The 15,845-nt window shown below is 36.4% G+C and overlaps 1 protein-coding gene across 4 annotated transcripts in view; it reads left to right on the top strand.

The window, feature by feature from the left end:
* Positions 1 to 15,845, top strand: part of raraa (retinoic acid receptor, alpha a) — a 324,831-nt gene that overhangs the window by 171,427 nt on the left and 137,559 nt on the right. For all 4 annotated transcript variants that reach the window (XM_073917403.1, XM_073917404.1, XM_005156052.6 and 1 more), the window contains one exon: positions 2,955 to 3,438. In XM_073917403.1, the coding sequence (XP_073773504.1) occupies positions 3,291 to 3,438 (148 nt within the window). In that variant the 5' untranslated portion in view covers positions 2,955 to 3,290. The remainder of the gene's footprint in view (positions 1 to 2,954; positions 3,439 to 15,845) is intronic.

Consider the following 15,845-nt stretch of genomic DNA (forward strand, 5'->3'; position numbering starts at 1 on the left):
TTATTTAATATCTGGTAGGGTGTTTGTACATGCACTGTACACTACCTGACAAAAGTCTTGTCATCGATTCTGTATGATCAACAAATAATAACTTGACTTCTTGATCATTTGGAAAAGTGGAAGAAGGTAGATTTTTCAGTGGATCACCTGTTGAACTGCATCCCAATCATCACACATACTGCAGAAGACCTATTGAACTCAGCTTGGACCAAAGATTCTAACAGAAATCAGTCAAGTTTGATGAAGGAAAAATCATGGTTTAGGGATACATTTAGTATGGGGGTATGTAAGATATCTGCAGAGTGTATGGCAACATCAACAGCCTGAGGTATCAAGACATTTGTGCTTCCCATAACATTACAGACCACAGGAGAGGGCAAATTTTTCAGCAAGAAACTATCCTGACAAGTTCCTGAAAGCAAAGAAGGTCAAAGTGCTCCAGGATTGCCCTGCCCAGTAACCAGACATGAGTATGTTTTGAGCATGTCTGGGGTAAGATGAAGGAGGAGGCATTGAAGATTAATTCAAAGAATCTTGATGAACTCTGGGAGTCCTGCAAAAACGCTTTCTTTGCCATTCCAGATGTATGGCAGAGATGTATGGATGCAGTTGTCCAAGCTTAAGGGAGTCATACACAATATTATTTTTTTTTCCACTGCACCATGACTTTATATTTTATACTTTTGTCTAAGCAAACTTACTGTCTTAAATAAATAATTAAAAATCAAGGCATGGTCATATTTTATTTTGGTAAAATAAGCCTAATCTAGAGGCCTTTGCCTTTCATATAAGCCACTTTTGATACCAATTGATCAACTAGAAGTCAAGTTATTATTTGTGGTTCCTAAAACATGGGGACGCGACAAAACGTTTGTCAGGTAGTGTATACAGTATGTATGCATACATCTAAAAACATGTGTGAACATGTTTTGTAACATTTTAAATTTTGGACTGTTTTAGTTTTTGTGTTACTGTAAAATAGGTGTTTAGATTCAGGGTTAGGATTAAGATATGTAAAAGTGTGAATACATATTTTTCTTTTAAGAGGGAGCTATTATGTCCCATTTTACAAGATCTAAACTAAGGGCTCTATTTTGACGATCCATGTCCAAAGTGCAGTGTGCAAAAGCAATAAGGGCGTGTCAGAGTCCACTTTTGCCATTTTAAGGAAGGAAAAATCCGCTTTGTGCCATGGCGCATGGTCTAACAGGGTTGAGCTTATTCTCTTAATGAGTTATTGGTGTTTTTGAGAATAAAACAATCAGAGTCTCAACTCCCATTCCCTCTAAGAGTTGAGTCGCCCCATAGTGCATTTGCTATTTAAATGGCGGACTTTGTAAGTGGAAAAACTGAACGCTTCACTAGAGAGAAAACAGTTAAACAGAGATGCACAGACATCCATTAGCCTACATAATTAATTTCATTTAATAAGCACAAAGATTTGTTTCAAAGCTATTTCTAAATTCAGTTCTAATTTCCAGCAAATTAATAAATGTACAATAATAACGGAGTGTGTTCAAAAAACAGTTATTTCCTAACACACATGCTATGCCCCATATGATCTAAAACCTGACAGGTGGGCAAATCTAAGCTTGTTTTTAATAAAACAAATATAAATATTCATATAACATATAATACTACTACTACTAATAACATTATACAAAAGCAAATGAATAAACTGAAAAAGCCCCCTGAGATGTAGAAGGCAGGGAGGTGGTGTTTTTTATACTTTATGCAGGCTAAACTATAATCATTTTTGTAATATGTTAATCCTTTAATTCTTTTTCATTTGTAAAGGTAGTTGGGTATTGCTGTACACCCTGTTTGTATTAGGCAATATCTAACAGAGGCGCACAACTAATGCGATCTGCGCAGGAATTTAGATCATTGGTCTATTGTGCAGTCTATTATAGTTCCTCAAAATAGCAACGTGCCAGCAATGCACCTTAACACGCCTCCTTTTTTAGACCTGAATGCCTATGGGCGCACATATTAGCGCAAATGCATTTGCTATTTAAACAGCGTGCTGCAAAACATCTTATGCTCCGAGCTGAAACTAGCAAACAACAATTGCGTCGCACCTTGGGCTGCATTGCCTTGCGCCACATTGCACCATGTGTATGCTAGGGCTTTAAGTCTCTGATGTCCCTATGGGTGTGTATGTGGTTTTAGCTCATCATACCCCACGAATAATGCTTTATAACTGCCACTTTTAGGATTTTATACTAATTGTGCCATTTTAGTGACTGTCGCTTTAAATTCAAATGAGATTGTGCTCCTTAATGTCTATGGCTGTGTCTGAAACCGCCTACTCCTCAGTAGGTACTGCATTTAATTTTAAATGTATTATTCGGCCATTAGAAAAGTACGTTCTATACAATATAAACGTGAAAAGTATGAATGGCATACAATCGCATACTGATTTTAGCGTACTATATAGTATGGAAGTGTGGACGCAGCATATGTGTCAGTATTGTGGCAGATTCAAAACAAATGAGAAAGAGGACATCACTAATGGGTGGAACTTTCCCCCTCTAAAGACTTGTTCATAGTTCAAAGGGAGAATGTCAATCAAAGTGTTTCTGCAGACTTTTTATAAAGTTTGATAATAAAAAAACAAAGTGTTAACATTTTTTTGACATTTAGAAGCTTGTTATATTCACAGACTTTTGACACACAACTGTGTTTAAACCTCTCATAAAAAAAGTTTTTTTTTTTTGCATAGTGACTAACTATAACAAACTAAATTTATCTAAGTAACAAACAAAACAATTGTCATAGAGCAGCAGAAAATAAGTTGTTTGTAGCAAATACTGATTTAAATTGTGTATTTGCTACATTTATGGTTGTTATTTATTTTTAATTTTTTTTTAACTGTGAAGAAAACATTTTGGAACACCCCACAAGACTGAATAAATAATGACTTTATCTCATTTTCTCTATTTAACCTGCAGGAATATTAAAGGAAAAACCAAATGGAGGACATCATGTCAGAACGCAAATCCCCGCCGTTGGATTCACTAAACACAATCAAATCTTTTCGGAAGTTAACCTGTGTGAAATGGAAATAAAACCCAACAGAAAACCCATGAACAGCAAAGAAGAGCAACTCCTCCATTCATCGGTCTAGACTCCCCCATTGTTTCTCTATCTACCGGCATCACATTAAATAAGCATCACCTAGTCTTTTCTCTGGGCGGCCTTATGGATGAATAACCCTTGCATATCACCCACGTCGAGTGTCGTTTTGGATTCTTCTGTTTGACGGTGGGCGAACTGTAGAGGTGGCCATGTCTGGTAAGGGCAACCCCAGCCCACACCTCAATGGCTTCCCAATGGCCCACTTTTCCTATTTCTTCCCGCACATGCTGGGGGGGCTTTCTCCACCTTCACTTCCCACTCTGCCCCTCAGTGGATACAGCACACCTTCGCCAGCCAGTGAGTATGACATCCAGCCCTTTAAGATCTTCTGCACAATGAAGTGAAATTGATTTTGATGTGTTGGGATTGCATTTTGTGTCGAGCATTGAGATAAACTGTGTCATCCTTCTTTTTTTGGTCATCCTTTAGTTTAGAGTGCATCACAAAAAGCTTTTAAATGACATTCTGGGCAGATTTCCATTCATGTTTGTACACTTTCCTCTTCTTTTTCACAAATTGCTGTTTCCCTTGTGTTCACAGTACATTTGTTTGCTTGGCAGTGTTGGTCTTGGAACCTGTGGACCTTAGAGCAATTTGTGCTCATGGTTGGGTCTGTTCTTGAGTGCTGGAACATTGCGATTTTTTTATGCTCTATGGTGAATCGCGTGTCCTGATCTGCAGTGCACTGGGCCATAATTACCATAGGATTGTTGTACAACAGAAAAGTGGGCATATGGTCATTTCAGCGCAGAACTTGGGCTTTATAAATATGGTTGTGAGTAAAAGCTATAATCAAATATCACAGCTTTTGTCACAGCACATGTAGGCTAGTTTTTTCAGTTAGCATTCAGATTTATTTTACCCGTTTTGATGTCTTTAATTAACTTTAAGCAAGTTAATTAAGATTATGTTTTAGATGTTTGTCTTTAGTTTCAACATGCTGTATTAGAGCTGTAAAAAAAAATTTTGCCATAAAAGTTAGGCCTGATAGGGTCTGAGACAGACAGAATTTGGCCTGAGCTAGACAAGTACATTTTGATTGACAGCTTCTTAAAAAGACTGAACCCGTTTATAGCCCAACATTACTCAAATGTGCACATGCACACAACTCTTTTGCCCTTTTTCATGAACGAGTCATTTACAGTATGTGTTTTTTTTATGTGTTTATATGTGTGTTATTTATTAATGACCAACACACGCTTTAGGCCACTTAGAAGTTGGAACAGTGAAATCAAATAAGTCCTCTGTAATATCGTAACATCTCAGCACTCTAAATAGGCCTAGGTACATCTTTAAATTGGCCAATATACCAATAAAAATAAGTCTTTCTTAACAAATTAAATAAAATAAATGATAAATTATGACAGGTATTAGGCAATATTTTTAATTAAGATAAAGGCTCTGTGGGATTTGTTTCTCCACTTCTCTTCACAATCTGGCATTAAGGTGATGGTAAAGTTAAATATTTAAAGAATAATGTCAACATTAGCCTATATAGGCATACTCTGTCTACATTATGATTTTATGGTTCAATTACTATTTAGTTATAATTTGAAAATCCTTTACTCACCAAGGTTTTTGTTGAGGAATTATTGAATTCACTGTAAATGGATTTAGCGCAGTTCTGCGCTCACTGAGCAACACTGAACACCCTTTCACTGTTGCTGCTACTGGCCTGGATGCATACTGTTCTGGCTAATTTTGCAAGTTTTGTGTTAGATTGTTTGTTCATCTTCCACCAGCCAGGAACATCTATTTCATTTTCCATGACACCGATTTCAATGTAGCGAGTGACCTTGTCATCATCATCATCATCCCTGTCAGCTTACTGTACATCGCTGTTTAACGCTTTACCGTAATACGCAAGCCCGGCCCGACCCCATCTAAAGCGATAGAAATTAAGCCTGAACCCATCGGGTTCGGGCAAAGATGTTCAGCCCTATGCTGTATGTAAGTGTTTTACTCTTCTAAAGCATAAAATAGCATAATATGTTTGCAGATATTTAAGAAACATGGTAAGTGAACATATTTGTTTTTCTGAAAAACAGTGCTAAAGTCAGGTATTCTCCTTTGAATTCTCCTGGTTGCCTTGGTGGAAAATGCAAACTTTGCAGGATCACAGCAGAGCCCTTGAAAATGAGACGCAGATTCAGAGGCCTATATTTTAACGATCTAAGCACAAAGTCTAAAGCGCATAAAGCGAAAGCATTAGGGACATGTGCAAATCTACTTTTGCAATTTTAAAGACAGAAAAATTTGCTTTGCGCCCATGCAAGTTATCTAAATACATAAGTGAAAAAACGAAATGCTTCACTAGCAAGAAAACAGCTCAACAGACCATCTGCACGAGGATAAAGAATAAGCTTCCTTCATTTGGCCTCTTTACTTTCTCTTTACCTTACTTTTACTCTTTACTCCTTTACTTTCATGGAGTAAGGAAATAGTGAAAACTCCATTAGCCTACATATTTCATTTTGTATTTTTGTTTGTTAGCGCAAATATTCATTTTGTTTCAAAACTATTTCTAAATTTAGTTCTAATTCCCAGCAAACGAATAAATGAACAATAATAACGAAGTGCGGTCAAAAACCGTTGCTATATCCAAACACCCAAGATACTCTTATGCTCAATATAGTAACGCATCTGTCTCCAAAACCCGACAGACTTTCATCACTTTCATTAGGCCAGCATTTCTCAATTCCAGTCCTTGTGTCCCACCGTTCAGCACATTTTGTATATTTCTCTTTTTACATCAGACGTTTGTTCTAATTCATCATTAAATTAACTCTACGGGATATTCTGAAAGATTTTATTTTGAAGGGGGAATGATTATGTGTTTGATTCAGAGTGCATTTTGGCTTGTGATATGTGAGTTAATATTATATCCCACTTCAAGCATCGCTAGTAAGAAATTGCAGGCAAAAGCAATGAAGGAGAAGGGACTGTTGGACTGCGTGGGGATCAGTGTGTCAGTTGGTCATCTAAATCAGCTGTGTTAAATAAGAGAGACATGCAAATTTTTCAGATCAGCGGGGTGGAAGGGATGGGATTGTGAAGTGCTGCATTAGGCTAATCCAGTTTCATTAACAGTGAAAAATAGACTTTACAGATGTGAAAAATAAAAGTGCAAAGTGCAGTACGCTGGAGATAGTGTGGCTCTAATGAAGCAAACCATGCACATATATTCTAGAAATGTTTAATAATTCAATTATATTGCCAAAAAAAAAAATCCTAAGTGCTTAAAGAATTTATTCCATATGCCCATTCAATTTAATTTCTCAACTTTATATTTAGCCCTCACGAATCCAATGTTAAAAGAAAAATCTGATAAAACGTTAATGAGAATTTTGCTCATACCCTGTAAGAAGGCAGTAACCAGAAAATGCTTACAGTTCGACATACCTCAAATTAATGACTGGTTTGAAATCGTTTTTGAAATCTACAAGATGGAGAGGACAATGAATTTTAGATTACAGTCTGAGGAATTTAATGAGAGATGGAGGAAACAGGTAGAATATTCTTCTAGTAAGGCCAGACTTAATATAGAGTATAGAATAGTTAGAAAGACGAGAATTCATTTCATGAAAGTTCATTACTTCATTCATTCTTTCAGGTGCAACCCAGTTCTGGGAAACATCCATACACACTGATTCACACATACACTATGGCCAATTTAGTTTAATCAATTCACTGTTACCACATGCCTTTGGACTGTGGGGGAAACCGGAGCACCCGGAGGAAACCCACGCCAACCTGGGGAGAACAAACTCCACACAGAAATGCCAACTTACACAACTGGGACTTGAACCAGCAACCTTCTTGCTGTGAGGTGACAGTGCTAACCATTGAGTCACTATGTCGCCATGCAAGTTCATAAAAGGAAAAATAGTTTCAAGATCAGTAAAATAAAAGTACCTACATAGTAAATTTGAACACCTTATGTGTCAAAAGTGCCATTTTCACAGTTTTATCTGTTTATAGTTCAAAAAAATTTAAACTTGAGGACGGATTGGGCACCACATTATGAGCTAAGAAACAAACACAACTGGATTATGTAAGTGGATTATCAGATTCTACTTTGATTACATACACAAGTGATTTCATTATTATTGTAGTTTAATACCTCATTAGTTGGCTTTAGTTGGGGTCTTAGGATTTGTTCATATTTGTCAAGCTGGTTAGATTATAATAGTCTTTAACAGTTTGAGTGTCACAGAAGGATGGCGTCAAACCCCAGGTGAGTTTTCTTGCATGTCTGTGTTTGCCATGTATTTATTGTAGTTCACTCTGACATTATGACAACTGAGATCTTACAGTGTGACATGGAGATTTTTAATGCTTGGTTGTGTTTATAAGATGCAAAGCAATGTGTGCTTCATTGGTAGAAAATCATGTCATTTTTTCATATACCTTACTTTGATTATATAAAGCTACTTAGCTTACAATGAAAACGACAACGTCATATTTCCTAGTTTCTCTGAAAGTCCAGCCCGCAAGAGGCTCTGATTGGTTAGCTAACATAATGTTTTGTAATTTGCGGATTGGCTCCACGTCACCAGGAAAAGTGCCAAGCCTCTACTAGCATGCACTTTTTGGCTGTGTAAACACTGTCAGTCAGATTAGCTGTTAGCCATATCAGTTTAAGCTGAGATAAAAAAGTGAAAAGGACACAGCTAAACCTCATGCCTGCTCTCTAAAATCAAATCTGACAAGTGTCGTTCACATATATTTGGAATAAACATGTGTAAGTAATATGAAACATTCAAATACAGTATCTTTTGAGAGTTTGTTATTCAAGATGTATAACATAGAGAAAATGACTGCATGCTTACAGGGGTTTGCCAAACAGCATTTCCCATTGTTTACATCCTTGTTTACGTCCTCGCTACAACACAACAATAACACCAGAAACTGTGCATGTAATTGATCGATTTTGACAATTAAAATTACCTTCTATTATGGTTGGAGGAGTTTTTAGCCGAAATCTGTTCTGAACTGGAGGAGATTTTGGAAGCTATCCTTTGTCAAATGCTAGAGCTATATATATATATATATATATATATATATATATATATATATATATATATATATATATATATATATATATATATATATATATATATGTATATATATATATAGTTCTCTGGAACATAATTAAAAGTAAATTGTAAGCACTTCTCTCTTTGTGTAATGTCCTTTGGAAGCCCTAATACAGAAACCGGACTAGCTCTGTAGAAATTTACCCTTTCTTTTAGCTTTCTCTGCTATAAAATAACAGCGCCTCTAGCCGTGCTCCTTTGCTGAGTGGTGAATGGTGTATGTGCGTGGTGAATGCGCATAACCTGAAGCATTTGTGATTTTACTAATCCAGATGTATTTTTTTATTTAAGTTCATTCGCTGTAGGCTTTGCTAAGCTAACTCTGTAAAAGCCAATGTCTTGTATTATATTCATTATATTCAGAGATGTTGTTAATGTTCACACATCAACTAAAGTATAAAATATGATATCGTAGTGGACCACCCCTTGAAAAAAAGTTCAGAGAGTGCAAATTAACGTCAATTTAAAAATTTTCAAGTGAACTGTCCCTTTTAGCAGATTGTGTGCTTACAAACATGCAGAGCTGTGAGCTGCTGCTGTGATCTAGACTTAAGATCTATGACGCTTAATTGAACTAGATCTATGACGCTTAATTGAAAACTGCAGGGTCAGAACTGGAGCTGGAATAATTTGAATGATGTGAATTATTGAATATCTGGGCCATGATTCTCGCACTGACGGCTCTTCAAAAGAAACAGAAGTGCGATACAAATCACTTCCTCTTTCAGTCGAAAGAGTGTGTATATGAGGCTGTCATGGCAAATTATGTTATGTGCCGTGTTTACTAAGAGAGGAGCTTCCTTCCCTTTTACAGAACAAACATTTCCTGCCTGTAAACAGCAGAGAGTCGGAGTGCAGGACACATGCTTTTCCTGTGCGCACACTACACTCCTCTTTCACACATACACATCCCTCTTATTAACTACTATGTGTTACTTTATATCTGCTAATAGATCCTTTTACCATGCTTATTTCGAAGATTAAACAGTATATTTAAAGAGCTGTTCACTCATCTCTTACCACTCTGTGATCTCTTTTTTGGACTCAGTTTATATGTCTTTGTAAGCTTTATAAAAGTGTCTTTATCAACCATTTAAATGTATCACTTGATATAATGTATTCTAATGTACGCTGTGCATGCATGTTTCTGTTTACATATAATAACTGCATAAAATGATCATTCATTTCTTAGTAGTTACTTTAGTTAGTAAAATCATTCATTCATTAATTTTTTTGGGGGGCTTAGTCCCTTTATTAGTCAGGGCTCGCCACAGTGGAATGAACCGCCAACTTATCCAGCATAAATTTTACGCAGTGGATGTCCTTCTGGCTGCAACCCATCACTGGAAAACACCCATACACTCTCATTTACACACATACACTACGGACAATTTATCTAACTCAATTCACCTATATACCACATGAGTTTGGACTGTGGGAGAAACTGAACAGCCAGAGAAAACCCATGCAAACACGGAGAGAACATGCAAACTCCACACAGAAATGTCAGCTGACCCACCTAAGGCTCGAACCAGCAACCTTCTTGCTGTGAGGTGATAGTGCTACCCACTAAAATAAATAAAGTTTCAGTAATTTATTTCTGCAATTATCCACCTCTATCCAAACCACTATTCGTGCCTCTATCCCATATCCCACCTCAATATCAGTAATTTTAAGTGAAGTTTTTAAATTAATTTCGAGAGGAGCACGTGATATAATTGACTGCAGCTGGCCACCTATCTACACTCATTAGTTAGCCAATCAGATCTATCCTAACTCACTATAAGTAGCCTAGCTAGATATTACTCCCTTATCTTCGTTTTCCGAAGAAACCCCCTATCCACCCCTTTCTCCTCCTTTTCTCCTTTACAAAAAAAGGGGAGCTCTCGAGAACCACCTGATCTCGTACTCCCCTCACATGCTCTATGGACCTGGCGAGAGCCCTGGGCTCAACTATCTCCGAGCTCAGGGTTCTCTCCCGGGACAGCATGCCAAACCTGCTTACAGTTGTCAAGCAATATCTAAGTGTGAACTCTTGAATTTTAATTTAGAAAGTTAAATAGCTAAGGTGATCTAATAAAAAACTTGAATCTATATTATGTTTATGTATTTGTTTAAACAAATTAAATAATGCTCACTCACTTTCATTTGGCTTATTACCTGATTTATTAGGAGTTGCCACAGTGCAAAAAACAAAAATGTTACGCTTCCGGCTGAGTAAACGCAGGCATGTTTTGGCTGTCGCTACTCACCGTGATCACTCATTTTAAATTATTTTATCTGAAAGTTTTATCTGAATATTTTATTTGGAATTCATTTGAAATCATTTCATCTGAAATCATCTAAAATCCATCTGAAATCCCATCTGAAACCTGAATTCTCATCTGAAAAATCTATGAACTCTGTGCCTGCTGTTTGGCACATTGCGCAGTGGATGATTGACGTGGACGTTTCCTGACGGACATACTGACATCTTGTCTGGCTTACAGGATTCCAACATGTGGCTGTTTAGGTTGCTCCTGTGGATTATCCTTTGCTCTGCTATGATAAGTGTCGTTCCTCGTCTGATGTACTCAGCGGGGGACCTTTACAAACTTAGACCCGCAACTTTGCAACCTCCGTTATCACTTATCAATCAACCGGACCTTACCCGCTGGCCGAGACTGAAATACATACATCGGGGATCTCGAAAGCTCCCCCTTGGAAAAGGGAGGAAAACTAGGAGATGGGGTGTATAGGGGGATTCTTTCAAAACGAAGATAGAGCAATAAGGAGAAAATAATCCATTTATTGTAAACTAGGATCACTCTGATTGGATTGTTACTGATTACAGATGAGCGGCCAGTCATGCTCAATCATACCAAGTGCTCCTCTCGAAATAAGTTTATTAAACTTCACTTAATTCGGTCTTTTTGGTCTTATACAGACTGCCTTGACTATGACCTGCTTTCTACGCTGCCCAGGCCAGATTACATGTCTACTATTTGTTTTATGCTTTTTAATGCTTGATCTCTCAGCAATAAAACATTGTACATCCATGAACTCATTGAGGACCAAAGTATAGACTTTCTGTGTCTTATTGAGACTTGGCATCTTGTCTTATTGAATAAAAATATTTCCAAAATGCGCATAAAAATAGTTGGATGGTAACTTAGCTTTTGACTTTAGACCAGCTTTTAGTTGGTCAATGGTGCGGTCTATGTCAGTTGCTCCAAAATAGCAATGCACCAACAATGCACCTCAACACATGAGTGCACAATGCGGTGCAAATGCATTTGATCTTTAAACAATGTAGTTCAAAGTGTGAAAATGATCGCTGCGCCTGTCAGAAAATAGCCACAAATCATGTGAGCCCTATAAGATTTTTATATTAAGAATTATATATAAATGTGAAAACTTTATATTACTGCTGTAGTATATATACAGTACATCTCACTGTGAAAAACATATTTAAGAGAGCATTGAAGTTTGTCGAAGCCTAATACTTCTTGGCTGTAATGTAAATTACTGCTAGAAATGTGCTGTTTTTGGTTGGAGTTTTCTATGTGTCAACAATGATGTGCAAATGGTGGGGTGGATGTGGGGAATGTGGTCACCTGAAGGTATTTCTGTGTTTGTTTTAGTGGAGCAGGTGTTTTTTCTCGGTCTTGGTGGTCCTGTTGAGAGGGGGTCCATGTGGGTGGTTGAAACTAGACTAAACGTGAATAGGAACTTTAACACACACAGCCATGACAGTTTATTAATATTGAGAAGCTCGAGCCTGTCAAAGTTGCTCTCATGTGTTTTGTTGTTCTTTTTATTTATTTAAGTGCCTGTTATTGGGTTGTGTCATGCTTTTGCATACCTGTAAAAAAAACTATTTAGCTTTTTTTGTTTATTTTATTATTATTATTTTTAATATATTTTTGCAACAGTCTGTGAATGGAAAGACCGTCTTGATGTTTCTTTTATTAACAAGTGCAGGAACATCAAGGAATGGATGGCAGCTGTTTTTGTGCAAGGTATATTATATGACTTGATAATCTTTACTGTTTATTCACATTACTAATAATTTACACACATTTAAGTTCAGGCAGACGAACACAACGTTGAGCCTATTGACCTTTTAGTGGGATGTAAACAATAACAATGGCCCTAATGTATTTTCTGTTTTACATTTGTAATCTCCACAGTTCCCGAGAATCCTAAAGGTCCACAAATTGATAAATAACGCTATGACAGCTGTTTTAACGTTGAGATATGGTTGAATTGCCTCTTGTTAAAGTTATTAAGATAGTTTGACAACAAACTAAAACAGTTCATAAACAAAAAGTGTAGCATAGGCTCATTCTAAAAAATTTAGCCTTATATACATTTCTGGGGATCGTGAATTATGTAGCCAGAAGTAAATATGGCTGCATTACGTCTTTAAAGTGAACGCGTATGACGGTATGACGCCGTTCCTTTTCGCACTTACCAGCTGACCACTTACCTCTGTATAGATGGCTTGCCCACTGTTACCAGTTTGTCCAGTCGCTCGCCATGTACGTCAGTTGACTTGATATGCAGAGAGGAGTTGACCACGACGATGGGCTTCGAATCCAGCAAAGCAGGTAAGACAAAAACAGAAGCCAAAACTAGAATGAACAAGTAAATAATAGGGTGAGAATGTGGTAAAATCTGAAAATGTGGTAAAAATCGTTCCAGTGCTTTTCTTTTTTTTTGCATTTCTTTTTAAAACTGTTTAGGGAAGTGGGTGAGCGAGTCAATTGTTGCTTTTGAAAACCCTATTGGTTGGATTTAGGGTAGGAGGAGAGTGGGTCAGTCAATCGGTCAGTCAGTCAGTTGACAGCAGCCTTTGGTGGATTTATGTGAGAACAGCAGGCGCAAATAGCACTCGTGAAAAAAATTTAAGATCTCAAAAAGCATACACAGAGCCCTTTGGTGGATTCGCAAAAGCAAAAACTGCAAGATAACATACTTCCTGGGAAGTATTTGGCACTCTGCAGAAATGTATATAGTGGTACATTTTCAGAATGAGGCTGATTGAAAAGGTGTCAGGTATGAGAGTGTCAGGTATGATTTTGGTTCTTGTCCAAAAATTATCAAGTGCTAGCTTTATCATTTTAATGTAAAGCTATAATATGGGTGAGTTTAATGTATTGCTTTCCAACAAAATGTTTTGTGCAACATAAATAATGCTATCCTAAAATACATATTAAACACTGACCCATTTTAACAATGTTATTTTAAAGTTATTGATAAATCCTAGGCTTACTGAGGTGCGTTTTCAGTCACCTTTAATGAAATATTGGCATGACTGTCTTTTTTAAGGTACAGTTGAAGTCAGAAATATTAGCCCCCCTTTACATTTTTTTCTCTTTTTTTTTATTTCCCAAATGATGTTTAACAGAGCAAGCAAATTTTCACAGTATACTTAATAATATTTTTTCTTCTGGAGAAAGTCTTATTTGTTTTATTTCGGCTATAAAAGCAGTTTTTAATTGTTAGCCCCTTTAAGCTATTTATTTTTTTCGATAGTCTACAGAACAAACCATCGATGTACAGAAACTTGCCTAAATACCCTTACCTGCCAAGCACCTAGTTAAGCCTTTAAATGTGACTTTAAGCTGTATAGAAGTGTCTTGAAAAATATCTAGTCAATATTATTTACTGTCATCATGGCAAAGATAAATAAATCAGTTATTAGAAATGAGTTATTAAAACTATTATGTTTAGAAATGTGTTGAAAAAATATTCTGTCTGTTATACAGAAATTGGGCAAAAAATTAAAAATAAACAAGGGGACTAATAATTTTGACTCTAACTGTATATTGTGTGGTTCGTATTGTGTTTGTTATTTTGTCTTTTGTACAGTTGGACCTCGTGTCTGGAATAATGAGAATTAATTTATGTACAATAAGTGCATGATTAAAAAAAGTTGTCTCTATTCTCCTAATGGGTCATCTGTGTTTGAGGTGGAACACCCAATAAACCCATAAGAGTCTCATCTCCCATTCCATATAAGAAGCTAGTTGTGCTTCCATGATGGTGGATTTTCTATTTACATGGTGGAAATTTATATCACGTAGACAAAACACAACTCCAGAGAAGTAATGGATTGTGGTTAGAGTGCACAAGTAAACAATCTACAGGACAAGAATGTCCAACAAAATGTTTGTGCAGAAGTTAAGATTAATTATGAAAAAACCAAGTGTTTCTGTTCATTTCTGGATTTACTGATACATTATTAAAGTGTAAAATATATTTAACACTTTAATAATATATTATTTGTATACATTTTAATGTTTGTGTTTCAGTGTATTCGCCAATAGGTGCATATTAGGGGATACCGCGGAAACAGTAGTAACTTTTTTTTTTTTCTTCTGTCATTAAGATCTTTTAAGCCAGTGCTTTCCAATGGTTACTCATAATAGTTTGCTATTAAATGACAGATATTTTAGTTGTAGCACAAAACTTTGGTTTCCGAGTCAAATGTTACAATTCACTCCATATTGTCTGAGTTAGTTGTAACAACCCCGGGTGAGTTGTAACATGATTATTTCTGCTGGGATGAGATGGTGACATTGTCGAATAAGAATAACGGGTGGAAAGATAAGAATGGATTTAAAAGCTTTCTATTCAACGCTGGTGTTTGGTGTGAGTTTCTGTGCATTAAAAGCTGAATAAAATACAAAACAATAGAACACTGTTTGTTAGTGCAGGTTTCGTGGGCCCATAGAGAACAGGTTAAACTCTTAACCTATTTTAATTTTGCTTTGAGGTTTTTATTTTTAAATACTGAGGCATACTGAAATTAAAATCTATAAATACATCTACATTTGTATTTAGTGTCATTAATGTTGCAACTAACCCAGAGTGGTGTTCTTACAACTGACCTAGAGACTTGTAAACATGAATTTGCTCAGCTTAAAGCTAAGTGCTAAAACAATAGCACCAACTACTTGTATTAAAATCACACAAATACTGTACACACACACACACACACACACACACACACACACACACACACACACACACACACACACAAAGATCACTCCTGTTTGTTCAAACTACATTTAAAATATTTGTTTATCAGGGGTTGCCACAGCAGAATGAACCACTAACTGTTTAAGCATATGTTTAGCGAAGCCGATGTCCATCTAGTCACAACCCAGTACTGGAAAACATCCATATACTCTCATATTCACACGTTCAATCCACTTAAAATTGTAAAAACAATTAGGTTTTAATTTTATCTATTCGTGTTAGGAAAACAAGAAGGAATTTTGTAGAACCCAGAATTTTTACTGTGTGCGCAGATACAAAATTACCATCATTTTACATAATTTAAAACCTACATTTTTTAATCATTTTCTTTTGCCTCAAAATAGGTTTTTCTCCTCAAACATCTGCTGTGTCTGCCAGAGGACTCAAAGTCAATGTCAAAGGATATCAAACATCCTGAGCTGGTCCAGACAGTGGTCATTTATCACCACAACACAAAGCTTTTGACCAGGATTTGACATCTAGTGTATATACGTGAAGTCTTAACACAATGTATAATCAGTCTGTTCACAAAAATACTCAGAAAAGGAAATGTAATTTTTACTTTGAATCCATGGG

This window comes from Danio rerio, chromosome 12, assembly GCF_049306965.1.
Source record: "Danio rerio strain Tuebingen ecotype United States chromosome 12, GRCz12tu, whole genome shotgun sequence".
Classification (NCBI taxonomy): Eukaryota; Metazoa; Chordata; class Actinopteri; order Cypriniformes; family Danionidae; genus Danio; species Danio rerio.